General features: G+C 35.1%; 3 protein-coding genes across 14 annotated transcripts in view; 2 read left to right on the plus strand and 1 right to left on the minus strand.

Moving 5' to 3' along the window:
* The window catches only part of LOC6035889 (huntingtin-interacting protein 1), a 43,089-nt gene extending 36,943 nt beyond the window's left edge, over positions 1-6,146 (plus strand). For 10 of the 12 annotated variants that reach the window (XM_038256758.1, XM_038256764.1, XM_038256762.1 and 7 more), the window contains 5 exons: positions 169-539; positions 3,306-3,777; positions 4,050-4,297; positions 4,737-4,990; positions 5,050-6,146. In XM_038256758.1, coding sequence (XP_038112686.1) covers positions 169-539; positions 3,306-3,777; positions 4,050-4,297; positions 4,737-4,990; positions 5,050-5,440 — 1,736 coding nt within the window. In that variant the 3' untranslated portion in view covers positions 5,441-6,146. The remainder of the gene's footprint in view (positions 1-168; positions 540-3,305; positions 3,778-4,049; positions 4,298-4,736; positions 4,991-5,049) is intronic. The other 2 variants (XM_038256766.1, XM_038256765.1) reach the window with 2 other exon arrangements.
* LOC6035891 overlaps positions 1-25,067 on the minus strand; it is a 70,890-nt gene that overhangs the window by 35,941 nt on the left and 9,882 nt on the right. The gene's annotated exons all lie outside the window — the stretch shown is intronic.
* Positions 10,474-16,380, plus strand: LOC6035890 (4-hydroxyphenylpyruvate dioxygenase). Its single transcript, XM_038256770.1, has 3 exons — positions 10,474-10,687; positions 14,941-16,008; positions 16,068-16,380. The coding sequence occupies exons 1-3, from the start codon at positions 10,685-10,687 to the stop codon at positions 16,140-16,142; spliced, it is 1,146 nt and encodes a 381-aa protein (XP_038112698.1). The 5' UTR covers positions 10,474-10,684; the 3' UTR covers positions 16,143-16,380.

Consider the following 25,067-nt stretch of genomic DNA (forward strand, 5'->3'; position numbering starts at 1 on the left):
ATTTTTTTGATGTACAAATCTTTGGTTACCTTTTTGTTTAATGCATGCTCACTATTTTATTTGATACTGTAAGTCACAACAAACACCTTCCGCCATTATGGCGGCTGCTATAAAAGTTTGACAGCCGCCATTATGGCCAAACCTAACATCATTTTATGATCAATACAGAACTCGTGGACAAACTGAACCACCTCCAACGGGACTACGAATCGCTGCAACAACAACACGCCGATCTGGAAGCAGCCAAGGCGGCTCAGGAGCAGGAGTTCAACCGAATCCACGAGGAAGATCTGCTCAAGCTGGATTCGCTGCAGGGTGAACTGACCGAAAAGGTGACCACGTTGAGCGCCGAGAAGGACAACCTGTTTGCCGTCAAGGAGGACACCGTGCAGCAGCTACTGCTGCTGCAGACCGAATCTAGCCAGCGGACGGCGGACTTTGACTCACTGGAGAAGGACCTCAAGAACGTGATCGAGCAGAAGGATCACGAGCTAGAGGAACTTCGCTCGCGGTACAAGGAGATGGAGGAAAAGTACCAGGTAAGGTGGTCGGTTGTCCGGGTCATTACGTGTACCACTCATAACTGTGTTGTGCTTAACCCAAGGGTCATTCCATCTCAACTGTGCACGAAAAAGTGCGAATTTGAAAATTACCCTCTCCGATCCTGCTCAAATTTGGCAGAGCTGTTGATACTATCAAAACATGCAAGAATCCCGAATTTCATCCAAATCGGACCACCCCCTCCATTTTTGTACCTCCCCAAAAAATCGACTTTTTGGCGATTTTTGACCAAACCTCCTAGTTTCAAACGACAATAACTCAGGAACCACAAATCTTAGAGGGTCGGTCTTAGACTCAATTTTGAAGGAAATTGGACGTAGAATCCATTTCCGTGATCAAAATTTTGATTAATTTATTTTTCTACCTGTATTGCGCAATTGAAAACTTTAAACGGTCGTATCTCAAAACACCCCAACTTATTTTTTATTTGACCTCACCATCGTGTTCCCGGCCAATTTTACATAAGAATCACTTATCGACAAAATGAATATGTTTCGTTCCAGAGATATCGAATTTTAAAGTTTTGTGTTTTCGAGATTACCTACATCAGCTTCATTCGCCGCATCTGCTAGAAGCACACAGGCGGGCTGATCAATAACTGCTACCTGGTGTTCTGGGAGATGATTAATTTAATTTATATTTTTAAAATTTTACGCAAATAGTTATTCATATAGCTAATACCTAGAAATTCTAGTATGTTTGACAGGTTAAGTCCTCGCTCCTAGTTTCGTCCAATTTACTCATTTGCACTATTTAAACAACAAATTTTGCAAAACTTTTGATAGAAACTTGCTTGTTCACTTATTATTGAGCTATTTATCACTCGATTGAATGCCAAAGCGCTGATATGGCAACAGTAGAGGTACGCTGGAATTAGATGCTGTTCCCCTCTCTTGATCAATCTATTTTTGTGAAAGGAATATTTATTGGGTAATTTTACGTGTTGTTTTTGTTTTAGAGTACCTCCGAGGCCATGACTAGGGCCTTTATCATGGGCGGTAGCAAAATAGTGCCATTCAGCAAAAACCCCAAAACCTGCTTTATTATTATTATTATTATTATAGTTTATTAGTGACACTTTACCATAATTTGGCAAATCCGATTTATGATTTAAAAGATTGATCATATTAAATCAATTTTTATATTGTGAGCCAGCTCCATTTAATTAAAAGAATCCAAGATTGATATAAGAAAAAATACTGTTGTTCGGACGGTGTCGAAATCATCGCAACTAAATTTGGGGAATTAGCCGCTTTGCAGCAGATCAAACTTTGTGATTTTCTTACATTTTTCAATTTTATACTTTCCATAAAACCTTTTCCTGCTCCTTGTGATCGTCCTTCACTAGAGTACAACGTATACACAAATTTTATAAATTTTAGTTCAAATTTTTTACTCAGTAATGTATCGTGCACTTATTGTTCAGTGTTACTAAAAAAAGTAAATCTTTCCCAGTTCCTGAGGGGAACACCCTTGAAGAGTATCGGGGCCGGCATTTACAAAGCGGATTCAGTGGCAGTTTCATTCTCAACTTAATGTTAACATGTTAAGGTTAATGTTAACATTCCATAGGTCGCCTCCCTAAGGTGTCGTGATAAGGTCCAGTTTGTGACGATACACCACCTTCCCTTTACTAAGCAATCAATTCCAGAAGGGAAAAGATCACCAGTTGTGTTGGTCCGAGCCGGGATTTGAACCCCGATCTACCGCTTACGAGGCGGAAGCGTTACCACTGGGCTACGTGGCTCGGTCAAGTTCAGTGTTACTAACAAGATTACTTGCATTTTCCTGCTCGCTCCGTCGGAATCCAATTCTGCCCTTTACTGTGCGCGTTATTGCTCTGTCCTATGGGTTAGCACAGAAATTCACTTCATTCATTGTTTTTGAGCACATTCGTGATTCAACTCCAGTTTCCTACAGTGTTATACAGTCAATTTTTGTCCAATTTGATAAAGATTATTTAAGATGAAATATTATTTCAATAAATGGCCAGGTAGCAGTTATTGATCAGCCCGCCTGTGTGCTTCTAGCAGATGCGGCGAATGAAGCTGATGTAGGTAATCTCGAAAACACAAAACTTTAAAATTCGATATCTCTGGAACGAAACATATTCATTTTGTCGATAAGTGATTCTAATGTAAAATTGGCCGGGAACACGATGGTGAGGTCAAATAAAAAAAATAAGTTGGGGTGTTTTGAGATACGACCGTTTAAAGTTTTCAATTGCGCAATACAGGTAGAAAAAATAAATTAATCAAAATTTTGATCACGGAAATGGATTCTACGTCCAATTTCCTTCAAAATTGAGTCTAAGACCGACCCTCTAAGATTTGTGGTTCCTGAGTTATTGTCGTTTGAAACTAGGAGGTTTGGTCAAAAATCGCCAAAAGTCGATTTTGGGGAGGTACAAAAATGGAGGGGTGGTCCGATTTGGATGAAATTCGGGATTCTTGCATGTTTTGATAGTATCAACAGCTCTGCCAAATTTGAGCAGGATCGGAGAGGGTAATTTTCAAATGCTGTTCCGCTTCAGATGGAATGACCCTTGTAACCTTAACCCCTCACATATTCATATTTGCATCCGAAACTTCATGAGTCAATAACCAGCTTTTGTAACGCTCCATACGGCGTCATGTATCGCTAGAGCATCGTGCTTGGGTAAAAGTGATCATTTCTGTGTCAAACTTGAGCTCAACTTCAAATTTCTAACCTAAAAATTGTTTATCCCCCACCAAAAAAAAAAGTCTCTCGATGCAAATATGGACCGACTGCTGGCCGAGAAGGGAGCAATCGAGTCCGACCTGCAAGATTTACTCCACCAACAGGAAGAGATGGACGCGCGCTACCAGACGGCCCTCGGAACCATCCGAAACCTGGAGGACTCGCTCGCGGACGCCAAGATCACCGGAGAAAGCGCCCTGCGCGCCCTCCTCGAGGCCTGTATCAAATCCTCGGAGAAGCTCACCCTGAGAGCGATCAGCGAAAACGAAATGCCCGGCGCCGGAGGAACGCCCACCTACTTCCTGATGATCGCCGAGGAGCTGCAGGACGTGCTGTCCAAGCTGACGATCGTGCACGACAACTACCTGAAGGATAACACGACGAACGTGGAGTCACTGGCGCGGAAGGTCATTATCGGGGCGCATCTGCTGGCGTCGGCGCACGTGCAGGGAATGTCGATCTGCAACCGGTCGGCGAACATTGAGTGTGGCGAGCGTGAGTGTTTTTATTTTTATTTGTTGAATTTTACTTGATTTTTTAATATCTTGAGTTTACTTCAAATGCATGCACATATTTATTTGTTTTTGTTTACGTGTAAGTATAACCTTCAGAATCATTTGGGATCGCTCAGTTCCAGTGCTCGCCATTAGGTGTCGCATTGATTTACGTTCAATGGCCAGATCTACTGCGTGAAGTTAACCGCAAAGATTACTCTTTGAAATTAGTGTTGTTTTACGATCTTCTAACTACCTTTATCGCCCACACAGGCATAGCGGAGGAGGTCAAGCAGCTGGGCGGCTCCATTGCCAGCCTGTTCCAGTCACTGCAGAAAACGAGCGAATCGGACGCCGTAGGGGAGAAGATCGTCGACTTGAAGGACAAGCTGCAAGCGGTCACGGACATGATCGGCGACCTGAGCAAGCAAACCGACGGTACGGAAAATTTGGGCGACCTGGTCGAGAACGAGCTCAGCAGTATGGACAAGGCCATCGAAGAGGCGGCGGCCCAGATTGAGGTAAAGAGTGTGCTTCCGACACCGGCCGGGCTGGTTGGCTGGTTCGGTGGCCTCCGGGTCCTGCGGAGGACCCTCGTCGATGTGGATACTTGCGTTATCCAGTTCCAATGTTGCCTGGTGCTGCCCAGGTCTACAGTGGTGAGACACTCCCTTGTGGACGTTGCGAGTTCTTTTTTGGGGATTTGGGTTCTTTTGGACATTTGAACCAAAGAAATGTCTCTATAATCTCCGGAGTTTTACGTCTATTGTACAAAATGTTACTCAATCTTAAGGTTTAGGTATTTTATATTTAAAAAAAATTCTTCTACAGACTCAGGAAGTCTGTTCCCTGTAAAAAAGTGTGACTTGTTCAGACCACCCTGTAGATCGGGCTCAAGGCAACATTTTTAATCACCCCCTTCAAACTCCACTCTAATCAATCCCAACCTCCGAATCGCAGGAAATGCTCTCCAAGTCGCGCGCTTCGGACTCCGGCATCAAGCTCGAGGTGAACGAGAAGATCCTGGACGCGTGCACAAACCTGATGCAGGCTATCCGCGTGCTGGTCCAAAAGTCCCGCCTTCTCCAGTCGGAGATTGTGGCTCTCGGCAAGGGTTCGGCCTCGGCCAAGGAGTTCTACAAGCGAAACCACCAATGGACCGAGGGACTCATCTCGGCGGCCAAGAGCGTAGCCCAGGGCGCGAACTTCCTGGTGTAAGTTCTACCAATCTCTACTCCAAGTTCTTGAAGATTAATCTTTTCTTCAATCTTAGGACGGCCGCGAACAAAACCGTCGCCGGTGGGGCCCGCCACCAGCTGGATCTGATTGTGGCCGCCCAGGAGATCGCAGCCTGCACGGCCCAGCTGGTGGTGGCGAGCCGCGTCAAGGCACCCCGCGGAAGCCAGAACCTGAACGCGCTCGGGTCCGCCTCCAAGCAGGTCACCCAGGCGACCGGCATCGTGGTGGCCACCGCCAAAGACTGCAGCCAACGGCTCGAGGACTCGCAGGACCTGGACCTGGGCTCGCTGACCGTGCACCAGGCCAAAACGCGCGAGATGGAGATCCAGGTCAAGGTGCTCGAGCTCGAGCAGGCCCTCCAGATGGAACGGATGCGGTTGGCGGCGTTCCGCAAGAAAAACTACCAAGCACCGGTCGAGGAATAAGCTCTCCAAACCAATAGAAACAACCGAAAAGTAGCGAAAAGATATCAATTTCAATCAACAAGCAGTGAGACAATATTAACAAAAAATATCAAATTTCTAGCAGCGAAAATCGACCCCCTAAAAAGTCACAATCACTCCGTGTGTAGTAGATTTCTAGCAAATTACCCCACAAAATTAGAGCAAAATCGAACACTTTCAAAAAAAAAAGTTACGTATCGAATACACACATCCCACCATTCTGTCGAACAAAAGGCTAGAAAAAAAACTATTCCTGAATATGTGTCTTTACACCTTCTGTCTTCTTAGTAGAGCGGATTATGCCATTGATATGATAAAAAAGAACCTTAAAAAAACCCACAATCATTGCATAGAAAAGGTTGTAGAATTAACTCTGTTTATGAATGAAAAAAAAGTATTTTTCTATTTCACGCGAAAGTATCATGAGTTGATAATCACCATTTTTTTAAAGAAAATTCTGTAAACAAAAATAAACTTTTTGTCAAATGTGTTAAAACCAGAGTCGAGCGAGGAGGTTACGAACAAAGTAAAACAAAAAGTCTAAGTAAAGATACCTATTATTTATTACCTGCATCTTATTCTGTATCGTGTAGTAAGCAAAAACCAATTGTTGATATATTTTTATAAACGAAACCGGTAATTTAACAAACGTTGTATAGAAATAAACGCTCAGCTAATAAAATTAAAACAAGTGCCTTTTTGAATTTTATCCATAAAGATCCAGTTTTATAATTTCCCATTCAATATTGTAATTTTCTGCAATTTCGGAATTCACCCGTCCGGCTCCAGTTGCAAATTTGTGCTTCCCTGCGTTGCATGCAATTTTAATTGCTGTATTTTTTAATCCGGCTGAAGCTTTTTCAGTGCATTCGGTATGCTCAAAGAAGCCATTTTGCATCATTAAATTCTCCATATAATTTTCCTTGCAAATTTGGCAGTTGTCCATACAAAAATGATATATCATGAAAATTCAAAAATCTGTATCTTTTGAAGAAATGTTTTGATCGATTTGGTGTCTTCGGCAAAGTTGCAGGTATGGATAAGGACTACACTGAAAAAAGTGATACACGGAAAAAAAACTGTGGCGATTTTTAGTTTCACTTTTGTCACTAAAACTTGATCTGCAAAAAACACTATTTTTTATATATTTTAAGGGACATCAAATGCAAACTTTTCAGAAATTTCCAGGTTGTGCAAAAAAAATTGACCGAGTCATTTATGAATTTTTGAATCAATACTGATTTTTCCAAAAAATCGAAATATTGGTCGCAACATTTTTTCAACTTCATTTATCGATGTTTATTGAATTTGCAATTAAAAAGTTCATTAGTGAAATTTTCATAAAGTGCACCGTTTTCAAGTAATAGCAGTTTTTAGGTAATTTTTTTTGAAATAGTCGCAGTTATTCATTTTTTAAAATTAGTGCCCATGTTTGCCCACTTTTGAAAAAAATAAAAAGTTGAGAAAATTCTCTATATTTTGCATTCTGGAACTTTGTTGATTTTTTATTTTGGGTTTAGAACCACTGCGACCATTGAGTTGATCTATTGCGGTATACCCATTTTGTTATCGCAAATTTCAGGATGAAACGTTACCATTTAGGGTTACTGCGATGTACCCCAGTTTGCTGCGATTTGTTTGGCGGGTTTTAAAAATCATGCATGCCAAACGGCGGAATTTAAAAGTCATTGTTTATGTTTTTGACATTAGTTTACATGAAGAATTTCAGGATGACACGTTACCATTTAGGGTTACTGCGATGTACCCCAGTTTGGCAAGATTTCTAGGATGAAATCAACTACTGTGCCGGGGTTTTCTAGCCATTTGGACTTATTATGCCCTTATTGAAGATCCGTCTTCTTTTTGCAGAAACAGCGCTGCATTCGCAAATCAAATGTTTTGATGTTTCAGTCTCACAGTTACAAATCCGACAGATATCAATTGGACTGAGCCCAATTTTTTTCAAGTGATATCTAGACGGACAGTGCCTTCCCTTTGTGCACCCATGGTTCTTGGATTAGTGCTACACTCACATTTTCTTTTAAGCATTTTTGACTGAGCGCTCCAGACGCTCCCCGCGCATGATGGAGGTTTATCTGAATAAATTTCATACTTTTGCTCATTTTGTATTGATTTCATTTATTCGGATTATTTTTTTCTTGAGGTTTTGTTATTATTGTTTCAGGTACTTCTTCCGGTCCTTAGAAGGCCCGGAAGATCGGTTAATATTCGATGGCGGAGAGAGGGATTGATCCAGTGTGGCGCCAGAGCCTGAGAGGATTTCTGGTCGATCCAGGCTTTTTTGGGGCCTAGACAGGTTTCTGGCCCTCAGCTCTTCATCGGCCTTGCGGTCCATCATAGCTTGTGGGTATTTCTTATGTTTTTTGGTTGCCCAGTAGCTTTCTGATCAGGATCGATGGGAGTTGTGGACTTCCAGAAACCGTGTGGGTTCATATTTTCGCTTCTTGGTTGTTTGTTGTCCTGGTTCGCAGAGGACCCTGAACAATTTTGGTTTTTTGGGTAATTATTTGAGTATTTGTTGGTGTTATATTTTTGTTTGTAGTTGTGGTTCACAAAGGACCCAGAACGTTTTTTGTATTGTGTAGAATATTTTGAGGCCATGTTGCCATTGCTTAGTTGTGAATTGTTCTGGTTCGCAAAGGACCCAGAGCGTTTATGATGTTGATGATCGTAGTTTGATGACTTACCATTGACCAGAGGTTTTTGGATCCTACTAGGCCCCGATACCGCAAACCTTACCTCCGTGCATTATTGTCGCTCTTCATATGAAAGCAGTTTCAATCTTGTCGTGCTATCTTGTCACTTCCTGAAAATAACATCAAGTGCGACAACTGGCCAAAGGGATTTTATTCAGAATGCGTTTGACGCACGTACAAGTTAGACTACCGTAAACATTTGTAATTATAACTCGGGACTCCAGCAACCAACTTCAACCAAACAAAACGTGTTGGTTGTTGTTTACATTGCGTGCTCTAGTTTTTGTTTATTCAAGGTCAAACATTAAAACGCGTTTTTCTCGGAACGTCGAAATGGCGGGTGCGACAAGATAGCACGACGACGCCGAAATAGTACCTATTTTCCACAAAGACATGCTTATGTTAATTTTTTGATGTATTTTACCATTTGAAACATATTTAAATTAGATAATTTATACATTTTCTTGAAACTACATTATTTTTTAAATAACTGCTATTTAACAAATAATGTAGCTTCAAGAAAATGTATAAATTATCGAATTTAAGGATTGAGGATAAGCTTTTAATTAATCCTCACACTCATTTTGACCATCAAAGTTGCTGTCCTTTACAATTTTGTTGCAGAATGTTAATCATAACCCGAATCAGAATAATTTTCAATAAATTAAATTTGAATTTTGCGGGACGTTTGTTGAAAATTTTCAAAAATTAAAAAAAAAAACCTTACAGAAATTAAGATAAAGTGAACAATTCAAGCATTTTACGATTTTTCCGTAGGGATTTCTTCCTATAAGAAGATAGATACAATCATACGGGTTACTCACTTACTCCGCATTGAAGTCACTGGTGAAGGATACCGCGTTGCTTTTTTCCAAAACGAAGTCATAAGTTCATTTACGCAAATCGATTACCTGGGGTAATTTTACCCACCAGAATAGCACATCGAGAGGCTCGACACTTTGGTCGGGTCCCAAAACTTGCCTTCAAGATGACTCGGTTGGATGACCAGCACAACGTGAAACAGGTTTGCCGGCAAATTCGGCTTGTTTTGACTGTGCTGAGCTGTGTTTGATTAGGAATTGGATTGTGTTTAATTTGTGACAAAATTTGCTTGAATTTAAGTATAAAATCTATTTTAAAGAAATTATATACTTTTCGAGAAGGAATTACGAAATTTTATAATTTGTTACGCCCTTCTCGAAAGTTTCACAGGTTTAATGACGTTGGCGGAGTTCTTATCACTCGCACGCGCCTGTCGTGGTTAGAGCCTAATTCCGTTGCTTTAGAGTTTTTGAATATTTAATTGAGTTGAGGGCGACCCTCGTGTAACCGGTTCCGGACTTATGTTTGTGTAGTTGTTGTTGTTTTGTTTTCGATCAGCAGGTCGTACGATGTCTAATCTAACCCTTACTTTGTCATTGATTTTGTGTAGAAAATTTACTAGAAGAATGTTCAATAACATCTGATTCTTTAAGGGATATTTTATGGTCCAGATGTTAGCAACAGAGTCCCCTCATCTGGTCCCTGGGTCAATCTGACTAACAAATCCAACCGGCTAGTTTTCTAATTCAATGTCTAGGACTGAGGGGACGAGCCTCCAACAGAAACGATTAGTTGCTATACTAGCAAGACGTAAACAAGTTGGTCACTGTGGTTGGTGTAAAAAAGTTGTAAACAAGCGGGATTTATAGCAACAACGTAGAATTCTTAATTTTAATAAAAGCGACAGCAATGCAAAGTAGTTCCAGATGTTGTTCTCGAGAAAGATCAACAGTTGACGTTTTTTATTTAATGGAAGAATGCAATCAAATGATAAAATTTTAAGTTTATTGTAAAAATCCAAAATGATCATTAATTTAAACATATTTGCCACAAATAATGAGTTTATGCAACTCTTCAAATATCTGTTGACGCAAAATGTTTTGATAAATTTGCTCAACAGATATCCTCATTATTAGCAGAAAAAGTTGAAACGTAATTCTCAAACTGCATAACAACTTTAAAACCACTATTTGCATTCAAATTAACGGCCAAAAACACATTGTTTTGCCTCTGTTTACTTGCACTTTCTTCAGCAACACTTTTGTCGTCAATTCATTCTAAACACCGGTTTCACCTCAAATATTGCAATGGAAAAAATATCGAACTCCGTCGTCAACCCAAGGCAGCGTCGTGAACCTGTCGGGAGCAGAACAACAAAATTCCTGTCCCGGAGTTGGAAACAACAACCAGTTCTTATGCCGATGAAGACTCCTGGTCGAAGCGAACCCCTCTCTATAAAAGCGACCGGCGATCTGGCGCTAGAAACAAGTTTGAATTCGGCCACGTCGCGGTACGGAGCTTCTCGTTTCGGGGTTTGGAATCTTGAAGAAAAAATCTGAGTGATTTGGGGAATTATTTGCATATTCTAAAAGAAGAAGTGATATCGGGGTGGTGCTTTGAAGTGTAGTGGGCAAGAAGTGGTGTTACATAAGTGAAGTTTTAGCGGAATTCAAGTATTTCAGTGATTATGGTGAGTTATCATGCAGTGTTGAGACTTTTAAATTGTTTAAATGGTTAAATTTGTGACTAGATGTGTAGTTTCATCAGTTCAAAGGGTTTATTTTTCTGTGAGTGTTTAAAGAATTTAACACATGTTTACTTGCATAATTTAAAGCCGATGCAATATTTTCCAAAGTGTTTATCCCTCAACATATGAATGAAAAAAGTGTTTAAAAATGAATTTTACACTAGTTCAGTTATTTTGCAATCAAAAGTTTTTAAAAATTGTAAAATTTGACGAAAACATAAATTTTAGCGAAAAAAAAACTTCTTGCGGTACTGTACATTTAAAATTTTCAAAAAATTCTGGGCATTTTTAAATAAACTCAAAGATGCAGAAAATCATTCCTAATGCAGTAAAATGCATATTAAATTCAGAGTGACCACTCAAATCCCATTTTCAAATTTCCGACTTTTCCAGAATCTCAAATACTATTCATTTCTCATCTATACAATGATTTGAAACATTATTTTAAATAAAATCGACAACTGAAAATAAAGCCTTATCTGTAGTAACTTACCCATACTAACCCCATACGAAAAGTGGAAGGGAATCAAACATTTGGAAAAAATCTTTGAATTGACTTGATAAATTTTGTTCAACATGATAAAAACTCTTAAAAAATATTTGTACCAACCTTAGTGAATTTTCATGAAATGAAAGCTATCCTGTTTTAGCAGCTCTTTTGAAGAAGAAAAAAACGTGTTGAACAGTGAATATGAATTCATTTTTTATAAAACTTTTGCCGGATTCGGATGAGAAAAATTATTTCCAACAATTTGGTGTACAACTTTCCAATATTTGTTTGATTTTTCTATGAGAAAACTGTTAATTTAGAAAAAGATAGTAATTTGGACAAATTGGTAAGAAAGTCTGTCAAAAATCAATAAAAATTATTGAATATACGTTAACACATCTGTTATCAACTATATAACTGTTTATTTCATTGATATATACAAGGAAACTCATTTTTTCGTGTTCCAAAACATGTTTTTAAAAGAAAAAATAAACAAATTTTTGCGCGCCCAAAAATTGATATACATTATTTTAAAGCAAAAAAAAAATCTCGTCTTTTGCAACAAGTTTCATTAAAATTGATGCAGGGAATCATGAGAAATAAGCGATTTTGTTCTTTAATCCAGCAGAAAGGAATACGATTTTTGGCAAGTAACCTCATTTTGGCGCCACCTACATTTGAAACACAGTCACGCTGCAAAACCTCAATAGAGTACGTCACGTTATAATCAGCCAAAATTCAACAAGATTTCAATTTCAAAATTTTTTAATGGTCATATTTAAGATTTAAAACAAAAAACAAAATCTTTAAGAAATAATGCCAAGAAAATTCCTGAAAACCCATCAGAAAATTAAAAAAGTTTTTATTAAGGGGAGATTAACTTTTCCACAAAGGGTTATTTTTTCACTGTTTGATTTTTTTATAATTTTTGTATTTAAGATATCGTAAAACCCTTTCAATCAATTGTTGTACACATCATGGAGAATGTTTGGTGAAAATATGAACATTTTTGGGGGTCATCCATAGAAACTGGGTGGTCGATAAATGACGTACTTTTGGTATTTTGATATTAACTCGTATCCAATCCGTTCAAATGTAGGCAATATGGGTATCAAACTTCATGATTTTGAATGGCCCATTCAGACAAAATAATTTGAGGTCAATTTTTGGACCATGGCCACTTCGGAACCGTTTCTGGGTACCCCCGGGGAACCTATGAAGTGGCCAATATCATATCAAGGCAAAAGCCATCTATATGGGTATCCACATTATTCATTTTGTCAATACATCTCAAAAATGGTCTTCCAAAATATTTTTCTGGCCACTGGCCACTCTGGAACCGGTTCCGGATTTCCCCCCGGGTAAATCTTCGGAGTGGCCAATATCATATCAGAGCAAAGCCCATCAATATGGGTATCAAAATTCTTCATTTTGTCAATACATCTCAAAAATGGTCTTCCAAAATATTGTTCTGGCCACTGGCCACTCCGGAACCGGTTCCGGATTTCCCCCCGGGTAAATCTTCGAAATGGCCAATATCATATCAGAGCAAAGCCCATCAATATGGGTATCAAAATTCTTCATTTTGTCAATACATCTCAAAAATGGTCTTCCAAAATATTGTTCTGGCCACTGGCCACTCCGGAACCGGTTCCGGGTAAATCTTCGAAGTGGCCAATATCATATCAGAGCAAAGCCCATCAATATGGGTATCAAAATTCTTCATTTTGTCAATACATCTCAAAAATTTCAAGATTTTTTTAATGGTCATATTTAAGATTTTTTGAAAACATAAATCTTTAAGAAATAATGCCAAGAAAATTCCTGAAAACCCATCAGAAAATTTAAAAAGTTTTTATTAATGAGTTGTTTCTACAATTTCGCATTTTTTTAGATTTTCAATTTTAGTTGTATTGAATGAAGCATTTGCAATCCTTATTCAAAACAATCCATTTTACATCATTAGTCTTTGTACAATTTTGCGGGTAGACTAACAAATTGGTCATGGTCACGAAAATCTAAATCTAGAGAAATATTTTTCTGATCGATTTAGTATCTTCGTCATGTAGGTTATTTTTAGGATCTTACAGAAAGAATGATTTAACCGCAAAGAATCTTATTTTGATTCCCCTTGAATCGCTAAAAGTATAATTCCCAAATAGAGCGAGGCTGGGCAAGTGTTGAAGTGACAGTTGAAAAGTCAGTCGGATTTATGTATAAGGCTCTTAAGCCATCGCAAATTTTATTACAGTCCAGACTCGATTTTCCAAAGTTCAATTATCCGAAGGTTTGTATGAAACTTCGGGTAATCAAATCATGACTAAAAAAAATTATTATTTTTTTTATATATTCGGGTTCTGCGACCCCATTTCAGTAAAATTTGAATATTTGATTGCATTTTAAATTCATTTTTATAATATGGATTAGAAAATTCTAAATTATTTTAGAGTAGTTATACTGCGTCGTAACCCGAACCAAAACAATCCGAATTGACCAAGGGGTTAATGAATGCAAAAATTATGTTCATTAATTTAAAAAAAACTTTTTTTTCAAACTTTTATGTAATTTCAAGTCACAATTAAAGAACTACTGGTAAACATTTTAAATAAATTCAAGTATCATTTATTGTTATATTTCATCAGAAAAATATAATGCATCGGTGGTTCCCTCGTAATAGTCGTAATCTAAAATGACTCACAAATTATTTTTCATGAAATGCACTGTTTTTAAAAATTAATTTATCGGTAATTTAAAATTGAAATTTCAGTTTTTTTGCGAATCAAATATATTTATTTTTAAATGCCTCAAATAGTCAGAAAAACCTTTTTCCAGTAGCACAAATCAATTCCTGATTTCGTGAATTGTGTTCAAGAATTAGAGAACAACGAAAGATTATATTCACGTTGATAGTGCAAATGCACCATATTCATGAATAAATTCCTTCATGGTTCGCAAATTCATGAATATAACTCACGAATTCGGGAATTGTTTGTTTTTTTTTTCTATGTCAATCAAATCAAAATCAAATTATTCACTCTACAGCATTGCCTTGGCGTTCTCGATTGCGAGATTCCTACTCGAAACTAGGTGTCCGAAGGCTTGATTGTTGAAGCAATTGCAAACCTCTGTTTTACACCTAATCTTCCATCCACCCCGGGATTCGAACTGACGACCTTTGGATTGTTAGTCCAACTGCCTATCAGCGACTCCACCGAGGCAGGACCTAGGGAGACGACTCCTACACCTGCATTGAGCTGACGACCTAACCTTCTAGGTTAGACCGGGGCCAACATTTACTTCCCCGTCCGACGGAAGGCGTGGTCAGACAAATCTCGTCTCGAAAAATGCCACCGGGACCGTCTGGGATCGAACCCAGGCCGACTGGGTGAGAGACAACCACGCTTACCCCTACACCACGGTTCTCGGTTTTTGTATGTTTTCTAAAAAGTCCTTGGAAAAGTCCAGAAATCCCTTTGCATTTATAAATATTTTCATGCCTTTTTCTTATAACGTGCTGCCTGAAATATTGTAGAAAAAATTTCATCCAAATCAAGAAATACAAAAAAACATACGATTTGCGAAACCGTAGAGAATTATACACATTCTAAAAAGGCTAAATATATTGGAAAATACTGAAGATTAAGAGAATTGCAACGGGCCTTATATATTGAAATAAGACGTTCTTCCTTTTTCTCCCCCGTTCCAGACCACCTACACCGACAAGGGCCCCAAGCCGGACGGCGGCAAGTTCCTGTCGTTTGACCACGTGACGTTCTACGTCGGCAATGCCAAGCAGGCGGCCAGCTACTACACCACCCGAATGGGCTTCGAAAACCTGGCCTACCAGGGACTGGAAACCGGAAGCCGAAAGATTTGCAAGCACGTGGTCCGCCAGAACCGGATCGTGTTTGTTTTTGTTTCGGCTTACGAGCCCGGGAATCACGAGATCGGGGATCATCTGGTGAAGCACGGGGACGGAGTTAAGGACGTGGCGTTTGCCGTTGAGGATCTTGATGTGATCGTGAAGCGGGCCAAGGAGCGAGGGGCCTCGGTTGTTCGGGATGTTTGGGAGGAGAGTGACGAGTTTGGAACGGTGAGGATGGCCACGGTCAGAACGTACGGGGAGACCCAGCACACGTTTGTCGAGCGGAAAAACTACCGGGGAGTGTTTCTGCCCGGGTTCAAGGCTCCGCTGTACGAGGATGTACTGACGAAGGTGCTGCCTCCGACGTACTTGGACTTTATCGACCACGTGGTCGGCAATCAGCCGGATCTGCAGATGGAGTCGGTGGCCGCGTGGTACGAGAAGGTGCTGATGTTCCACCGGTTCTGGTCCGTGGACGACAGCCAGATTCATACGGAGTATTCCGCGCTGCGTTCGATCGTGATGAGCAACTACGAGGAAACCGTCAAGATGCCTATCAATGAACCGGCCAAGGGCAAGAAAAAGTCCCAGATTGAGGAGTACGTTGAGTACTATGGGGGTGCGGGAGTTCAGCACATTGCCCTCAACACCGGTAACATCATCGCGGCCATTGAGAACCTGCGTGCCCGCGGAATGCACTTCCTGTCCGTTCCGGACACGTACTACGATCAGCTGCGCGAACGTCTCAGCCACAGCCGCTGCAAGATCAAGGAGGACATGGACACGCTTCAGAAGCTGAACATCCTGATCGATTACGACGAGAACGGCTATCTGCTGCAGATCTTCACCAAGAACATGCAGGACCGTCCGACGCTGTTCCTCGAGGTGATCCAGAGACATAACCACAATGTAAGGCGTGAAAAATCTTAGATTCTTTTCTTTTGACTAAAACACATTTTCTTTCGCAGGGTTTTGGCGCCGGAAACTTTAAGGCCCTGTTCGAGGCCATCGAAGCGGATCAGGAAAAGCGAGGAAATCTGTAAACAATCAAGGAATTTGAAAGCGAACCACAACGACATCATAATCGCGCAAGTGCGGTCCCGACCCGCAAGCATCAGCTTGAAAGTGTAGTGGGGACCGATCACAAGTGAAAACGGCAGGAACTGTACAATTTGATATATCCACAACACACACACACAAAACTAACCTCTGCCCAGATTAGGGCACTATTTTAGTTACGTAAATTTTAATTTTTAGTCGTAAATAAACCGTTCTTGATCACGTTAATAGTTTTATCTATTGAGAAAAATCCCGGCAAAGTAAGTTTGTCCTATTCTGAACTTAATAAGAATATTTTCAAAATCAGTTCATCAAAATCACTGTTGTGGATTTTCAGAAAAAAATATGCAAATATAGGGCAAATGTCCCTATTTTGCACCCAATACCTATTTTGGACCAAAGCGGCAGAATTACGGAGAATTCATCAATTTCTTAACCCTTTTCTTGTGAGAAATCCCTATCAAGATATCAGTCTCAACGAAATATAGTTACGTTTCACTTTAACAATTCAAATTTCTTGGCTTTGAAAATCATTGGAAAAGCATTGTATTTATTGTAGGCTAAAAAACTACAAAGTCGATAACTATCTGTTTTTAGCAAAATTATTGAACTGCTCTTCTTACATGGTGTCGATCCAAATCCCAAAATAAAATTCCCTGACTTTTCCCTGACCTCTCCAGACCACCAATTATTTTTTATTTTCTATTTTTTACTAATATATTGTTTGGAGCGTTTTTATGGTTTCATGCATTTTCCTTTTTGAATATTAGAAATTTAAGATATTGAAAAAAATCAATGACTTTTTTATTTTATTTATTTAATGATGGATTCTGCAAAAACTTAAATACTTTTTTTATTTTGATAATCATTTTTTTTCTAATCGAACATCCAAAATGAGCAACCATAAAATTGTCCTATGTTTTTTTATATGATGATGCCATTTTAAATGTTGCCTTTTACCAAAAAATCTAGAGTTTTTTTAATGGGTCCTATAAACATATGAAACACAATAGAGGAAAAAGCAAAAACAAACATTTTGGCAAAAAAATCAAAAATGTCAACATTTAGAAATTCAGATCTAAAAACTGAATGAAATCTTAATAAAAAAATAATAAAACTTAAAAATTATAAATTGTCAATCTTGAGATTTTAAATTTAAGATACAGTTCATACTGATGATCTTACCAAAGCGTCACTTAGAAAATCGAAGCAAATTTTCCTACATCTTCTTCTCAAAATTTCTCTAACCGAAAAAAAAACTCAAAAAAAAACTTCAAATTTTATCAGGTCTTCTATAATCTAAGATGGTAACAAAAACGGCAGCAATCAAGAACCTAGGAATTTAAGAATTTAAGAATTTAAGAATTTAAGAATTTAAGAATCTAAGAATTTAAGAATTTAAGAATTTAAGTATTTAAGAATTTAAGAATTTAAGAATTTAAGAATTTAAGAATTTAAGAATTTAAGAATTTAAGAATTTAAGAATTTAAGAATTTAAGAATTTAAGAATTTAAGAATTTAAGAATTTAAGAATTTAAGAATTTAAGAATTTAAGAATTTAAGAATTTAAGAATTTAAGAATTTAAGAATTTAAGAATTTAAGAATTTAAGAATTTAAGAATTTAAGAATTTAAGAATTTAAGAATTTAAGAATTTAAGAATTTAAGAATTTAAGAATTTAAGAATTTAAGAATTTAAGAATTTAAGAATTTAAGAATTTAAGAATTTAAGAATTTAAATTTAAGAATTTAAGAATTTAAGAATTTAAGAATTTAAGAATTTAAGAATTTAAGAATTTAAATTTAAGAATTTAAGAATTTAAGAATTTAAGAATTTAAGAATTTAAGAATTTAAGAATTTAAGAATTTAAGAATTTAAGAATTTAAAATTTAAAATTTAAGAATTTAAGAATTTAAGAATTTAAGAATTTAAGAATTTAAGAATTTAAGAATTTAAGAATTTAAGAATTTAAGAATTTAAGAATTTAAGAATTTAAGAATTTAAGAATTTAAGAATTTAAGAATTTAAGAATTTAAGAATTTAAGAATTTAAGAATTTAAGAATTTAAGAATTTAAGAATTTAAGAATTTAAGAATTTAAGAATTTAAGAATTTAAGAATTTAAGAATTTAAGAATTTAAGAATTTAAGAATTTAAGAATTTAAGAATTTAAGAATTTAAGAATTTAAGAATTTAAGAATTTAAGAATTTAAGAATTTAAGAATTTAAGAATTTAAGAATTTAAGAATTTAAGAATTTAAGAATTTAAGAATTTAAGAATTTAAGAATTTAAGAATTTAAGAATTTAAGAATTTAAGAATTTAAGAATTTAAGAATTTAAGAATTTAAGAATTTAAGAATTTAAGAATTTAAGAATTTGAAAATAATATTCTTTTTGTTCTCTTGATTGTTTTTATTTAATTTTTTATTTTTGAAAATTGATATCTTTGATTTTTGTTTTCGGATTTTTTTTAAATTTTTGATTTAAAAAATTTGGATCTCTTAATTTCTTTTTTAATATGAATTTTTTTTTTGGGGTTTTTAATACTATTTTTCCTAAGTTTATTTCCTAATTTCTGATTCATCCAATTTTGAATGTTGGAGTGGTAATTTTTGAATGTTTTGATTTTTTTTTTCTTCAAGAATGTTCAAATAAAAAAAAACACATTTTTATTGGTTGAATCCCATCTAAAATTCAAAGGCGGAGAAGCTTCTGTTACGTCCAATCATGCTTATATTTGGGATAAAAGCACAGTACACCCACTGGAACATGTCCAATAATAATTTTTGTTACATCCAAATGTCTGTATCTTCAGGAAAAGTTTGAAATATGATTAAGATTCACAATAATAAAATTGAATGTATCCAGTATAAAAGAACAATAAATAAGGATAAAAAACATTACTCAAAAATTTAAAGAAATTAACTATTCAGAGTCAGTATGTTTAAAAATGAGTTGAGTGTAGTCCCTAACAACCTGTTTATTCCATAAATTTTTGGTTTTATTTCTTTAATTCTTGAATTCAATTCTTTAATTTTGAATTCCATTTCACCATCACTATTTTGCTAACATTTTGAGAAAAATAAAAATTTAGATAACGAATACTTAAGTAAAATTTTGGAAAATTTTCTAACCTTGCATTTTTTTAGAATTTTAGAATAAAAATTTAAAAAATTAAGATATCAACAATTCCAAAATATCAGAAATTCAAAATTAAAAAAATAGAATCTTTATGCTTAAGAATTTTAGATTTTTTTTAATTTTCAAATGATCGAAATTTTAACTTTTGATTTTTTAAATCATTCAATTTTTCTGACAAATGTATGATTTTCTCTATGGTCCCTATATGCTAAGCAAACGACCAATTTTAGAACAAATCTCTGAGGATGGTGAGGCAACTGCCTCATATTGTCCCACCCTGTGTGGGCTAGTAATTTGTAATTTTCAGTTGAACGGAAATCCAAATCAAATCCAAATTATTGGATTTTTAAACCTAAACATATTGCAAACAAGCTAGGCGCTTTTCATCGTGACCCTTTTTTAAGCATTTTTTATATGGAGTTCTGCGTTCCTTCCGGACTGACCAATATAAAAAATAAATATTATCAATGTTGCAAAGTTTGGCCTGGAAGACATTCAAATACATCATCAAGGGCGAATTTTCAAAAATTATTAAAAATATTTTTAAGATCATCGAAATTCCCTGACCCAGCTTAAAATTCCCTGACTTTCCCTGACTTTTCCAGGTCAAATAAAATTCCCTGACAATTCCAGGTTTTCCCTGACTTTTCCAGAAATCGACACCATGTCTTAAATAGGGCAATGAGCATGGTTGACTGACAACGATTACTACTACGTTATTCACAGATCAGCTGAAGTTAAACAATGGAACAAAAATGATAAATGGGCCGCACACTGTTTGACCATTGAAGAACCCTATATTAGTCAATACCGGCATCTTGAGAACGGATTTTCTATCGATTTGTTTTTTTTTTTTGGCAAAATTATAGGCTTAGGAATTCTTAGGAAAAACAAAGTTACACATAAAAACAAATACCCACCTTTTTTTAAATTTTACACACAAAAAAAACGATTGCGGTAAATAACCATTTTTAATATGTTTTAGATGTGAGCAATTCTCTGAGTTTTCGGTCAATCGTTTTTTTTTGTATTTTTTAATCCGGCTGAAACTTTTTTGGTGCCTTCGGTATGCCCAAAGAAGCCATTTTGCATCATTAGTTTGTCCATATAATTTTCCATACAAATTTGGCAGCTGTCCATACAAAATGATATGTGAAAATTCAAAATCTGTATCTTTTGAAGGAATTTTTGATCGAGTTGGTGTCTTCGGCAAAGTTGTAGGTATGGATATGGACTACACTGAAAAAAATGCTACACGGTAAAAAATTTTTGGTGATTTTTTATTTAACTTTTTGTCACTAAAACTTGATTTGCAAAAAAATACTATTTTTAATTTTTTTTATTTTTTGATATGTTTTAGAGGACATAAAATGCCAACTTTTCGGAAATTTCCAGAATGGGCAAAAAATCTTTGACCGAGTTATGATTTTTTGAATCAATACTGATTTTTTCAAAAAATCGAAATATCGGTCGCAAAAATTTTTCAACTTCATTTTTCGATGTAAAATCGAATTTGCAATCAGAAAGTACTTAACCCTCTCACGCCCATGGTTACTCCAGAGCACCAAAACTTTGAACTCAAATATCTCGGAACTGACACAACTTTTCATGATGCTTTAAGTTGCAGGTGTTCATGTAGAATGTATACTAACATCTCCCCAAATTTCATCAAATTTGGTTAAGCACAAGCAAAGTTACAGTGTGAAATGTAAACAAAAATGGGCCAATTTTAGGGAAATAAATAAGACCTGTTTTCAAAAGCCCGTAAAAAATACCAAACACAAAATTTTATGAAACAAAAAATGTTTTGCTATCATTTGAACCTTGGACAAGAACCCCTGTGAATAACATTGTGAGTTTGGACCGGTTTTAAGTGTTTTTCAACCTTTTTCATTTGGTGCACCAGAGCACCACCTAGGCATATGAGCAACTAAATATTCAGGAGCATTTTTTTCTAAATTACAGAAAAAGCTTATTTTTATCAAAACAAAAGTTTATAAACGTTTTAACTATTCATAAACAAGACAAAACATTGTTATTAGACCGATAATTTTATTATTTTCCTCATTTTTCATGAAAATGGTTGTTTGTGGGTTTTGAATGAGCCAATCAAAGAAACCTGAAAATGCAGAGATTTTAGAATTTGTAGTTAATACTTCAGAAATATGGTCTTACAGCAAAGAATAAGTAGTTTTTAACACATTTCGAAGCGTTTTCAAACAAATGAACCAATAGATTTGAAGAAAACGAGATTTTGTGGTTTAAAAAAAAGTTGCTCATCTTCCTGATGGTGCTCTGGTGCACCACTTCAAATTCTACTTTTTTGCCTCAATTCGATGTTTGTGGGTCAAAGTAAAGTATTTCCTGCATTATTGTACCAAAATTAAGCCATTTACTATTTTTACGATAAGCAAACAGCTCTGGGCGTTAGAGGGTTAAGTGAATTTTTCATAAAGTGCACCGTTTTCAAGTTATAGCCATTTTAAGGTAACTTTTTTGAAAATAGTCGCAGTTTTTCATTTTTTTAAATTAGTGCCCATGTTTGCCCACCTTTGAAAAAAATATTTTTTAAAAGCTGAGCAACTATAGGTCCGATTAACAATGTTAAAACATGAAACATTCGTGAAATTTTCCGATCTTTTCGAAAAAAATATTTTCAAAAATTTAAAATCAAGACTAACATTTTAAACGGGCCAAACATTCAATATTACGCCCATTTGAAATGTTAGTCTTCATTTTAAATTTTTGAAAATATTTTTTTCGAAAAGATTGGAAAATTTCACGAATGTTTCATGTTTTAACATTGTTAATCGGACCTATGGTTGCTGAGATATCGACATTAGAAAATGTTGGGTTGTTTGGGTGAGACTTAGAAAACATCAATTTTCCTGTTTTTTAGCCTTTGCATAGCAATATCTCAGCAACTATGGGTCACATCAACAAAGTTCAATAAAGCAAAATATAGAGAATTTTCTCAGCTTTTCAAAAATATTTTTTTCAAAGGTGGGCAAACATGGGCACTAATTTAAAAAAATGAAAAACTCCGACTATTTTCAAAAAAGTTACCTAAAAATGGCTATAACTTGAAAACGGTGCACTTTATGAAAAATTCACTAAAGTACTTTCTGATTGCAAATTCGATTTTACATCGAAAAATGAAGTTGAAAAATTTTTGCGACCGATATTTCGATTTTTTGAAGAAAATCAGTATTGATTCAAAAAATCATAACTCGGTCAAAGATTTTTTGCCCATTCTGGAAATTTCTGAAAAGTTGGCACTTTATGTCCTCTAAAACATATCAAAAAATAAAAAAAATTAAAAATAGTATTTTTTTGCAAATCAAGTTTTAGTGACAAAAAGTTAAATTAAAAATCACCAAAAAATTTTTTACCGTGTAGCATTTTTTTTCAGTGTAGTCCATATCCATACCTACAACTTTGCCGAAGACACCAACTCGATCAAAAAATTCCTTCAAAAGATACAGATTTTTGAATTTTCACATATCATTTTTGTATGAACAGCTGCCAAATTTGTATGGAAAATTATATGGACAAACTAATGATGCAAAATGGCTTCTTTGGGCATACCGAAGGCACCAAAAAAGTTTCAGTCGGATTAAAAAATACAAAAATTAAAATTAAAGAAAAAAGACCGATTCCGTAGAGAACTGCTCATGTCTAATTATACCTTTTTATGTCCAGTGGCACAAGTTGGTCAAATTTTGGCAATTTTTCGAAAAAAAATCATGATTTTTGAAAACAATGAAAAAGAACTTGAAAAACTATTGTATTTTTGTTTTAGATGTTGAATACAATGTCACAGTCAAAAAGTACTTAAAACGAAATTTGATATCGTGATTTAGTCCCGTTCCCCAGAAAACTATTCCCCAAAATGAACCGATCCCCAAAAAAAATTCAAAAATTTCAATATTTTTTTATAGATTTCATAAATTTCAATATTTTTTTATAGATTTCATAAATTTAATAAATTTTATTAATTTATAAAAAAAATCATAATTTTTTTAATTTTTATAAATTTTATAAATTTTATAAATTTTATAAATTTTATAAATTTTATAAATTTTATAAATTTTATAAATTTTATAAATTTTATAAATTTTATAAATTTTATAAATTTTATAAATTTTATAAATTTTATAAATTTTATAAATTTTATAAATTTTATAAATTTTATAAATTTTATAAATTTTATAAATTTTATAAACTTTATAAATTTTATAAATTTTATAAATTTTATAAATTTTATAAATTTTATAAATTTTATAAATTTTATAAATTTTATAAATTTTATAAATTTTATAAATTTTATAAATTTTATAAATTTTATAAATTTTATAAATTTTATAAATTTTATAAATTTTATAAATTTTATAAATTTTATAAATTTTATAAACTTTATAAATTTTATAAACTTTATAAACTTTATAAATTTTATAAATTTTATAAATTTTATAAATTTTTTAAATATTATAACTTTAATAAATTTCAGAAATTAAAAAAAATCAGAAATAAAAAAAAATAATCATTTTTAAAAATTTGTTTTTTTTTTCATTTTTTTTCTAAATCTACTTTTATAATTTTAAACAAAAAAAAACTAATAAATTTTACAAATTTAATAAATTTTATTAGTTCCATACATTTTTATAATTTCATAAATTTCAAAAAAGTCAAAAATTAAAAAAAATCAAACATTTTAAAAATTTGAACATTTTTAAAATTGAAATTTTAAATTTTTAGAAATTACGCGTTAACCTGTACAAGCTAAACGTTTGATTAAATCAATTAAATAAAATTTAAACTGCCGTTTCAGCGACCAAATTTGGTCAAATTCTTGATGTCAGGTAAACAAAAGAACAGGAAATTTCTTTAGTTTTCGATTCCGGATTCCGGAGATTGGCCAGTTTTTGCCTGAGTTGTTCCAGATCGTAGTGGGGTACCTTTTTTCCCGATGATTTGTAAATTTGGTGTCAAGGGGAATTTAGTGTAAAATTTTAACGCTTAATTTGATGGCGTACTTTAAAAAACTTTTATTTTTCATTTGCACAAAAATAGGTTAAAATGTAGTTTGGTTTGAAAATTAAGCTATTAAAAAACGAAGGATATTTACTCATTGTTGAAGTTGAAAAATGATATCCGAAGTTTTTTTTTTTGACATAGGACTATGTCTTTACTTACTATATTGGGGGGCCAGTTCAGAAATTCGATCCAAAGCGTCACTTTTAAGCGTTAAAAAAGGGGACATTTTGAACGCTTATATCTTTTTTCCCTGTGAATCAATCCAAATGGTTGGACCACCAATCGAAAGAGGAAGACTTCAGCTATTGTTTAACTACATAGATAGTCTGACTAAACATAGTTAAAGCACTTAAAACATGCAATCAAAATGAGTAATTTTTCAGTACAAATCGGACAGATGACCAATCAGAGCGAGTGTATGCATTCGAGACCGCGCCCCTTTTGTGCCGTTCTCCGGCTCTGCCGCTATTTAAGCAGAAAATTTCGCAAAAGCAAGTCACATTGGAACGAGCACTCGAACTGTGCACGTCGGGCCGGCACGGAGCAGCAGCAACAGCGGCCAATAGAAGAAGAGGACCAGCAACCAGAAGGAAGAACCACCGGCAGCAGAAGGAGGAAATTCAAGCGAAGCGGACGGCGTGGAAGTCGCAATGATTTGGCGGTTCTCATGAAAAATGGCCAATTCGACAGTGGTGGCCACAACCTGGAGTGGCCGGTGCCCTCAAAGAAGG

This window comes from Culex quinquefasciatus, chromosome 2, assembly GCF_015732765.1.
Source record: "Culex quinquefasciatus strain JHB chromosome 2, VPISU_Cqui_1.0_pri_paternal, whole genome shotgun sequence".
Taxonomy (NCBI): domain Eukaryota; kingdom Metazoa; phylum Arthropoda; class Insecta; order Diptera; family Culicidae; genus Culex; species Culex quinquefasciatus.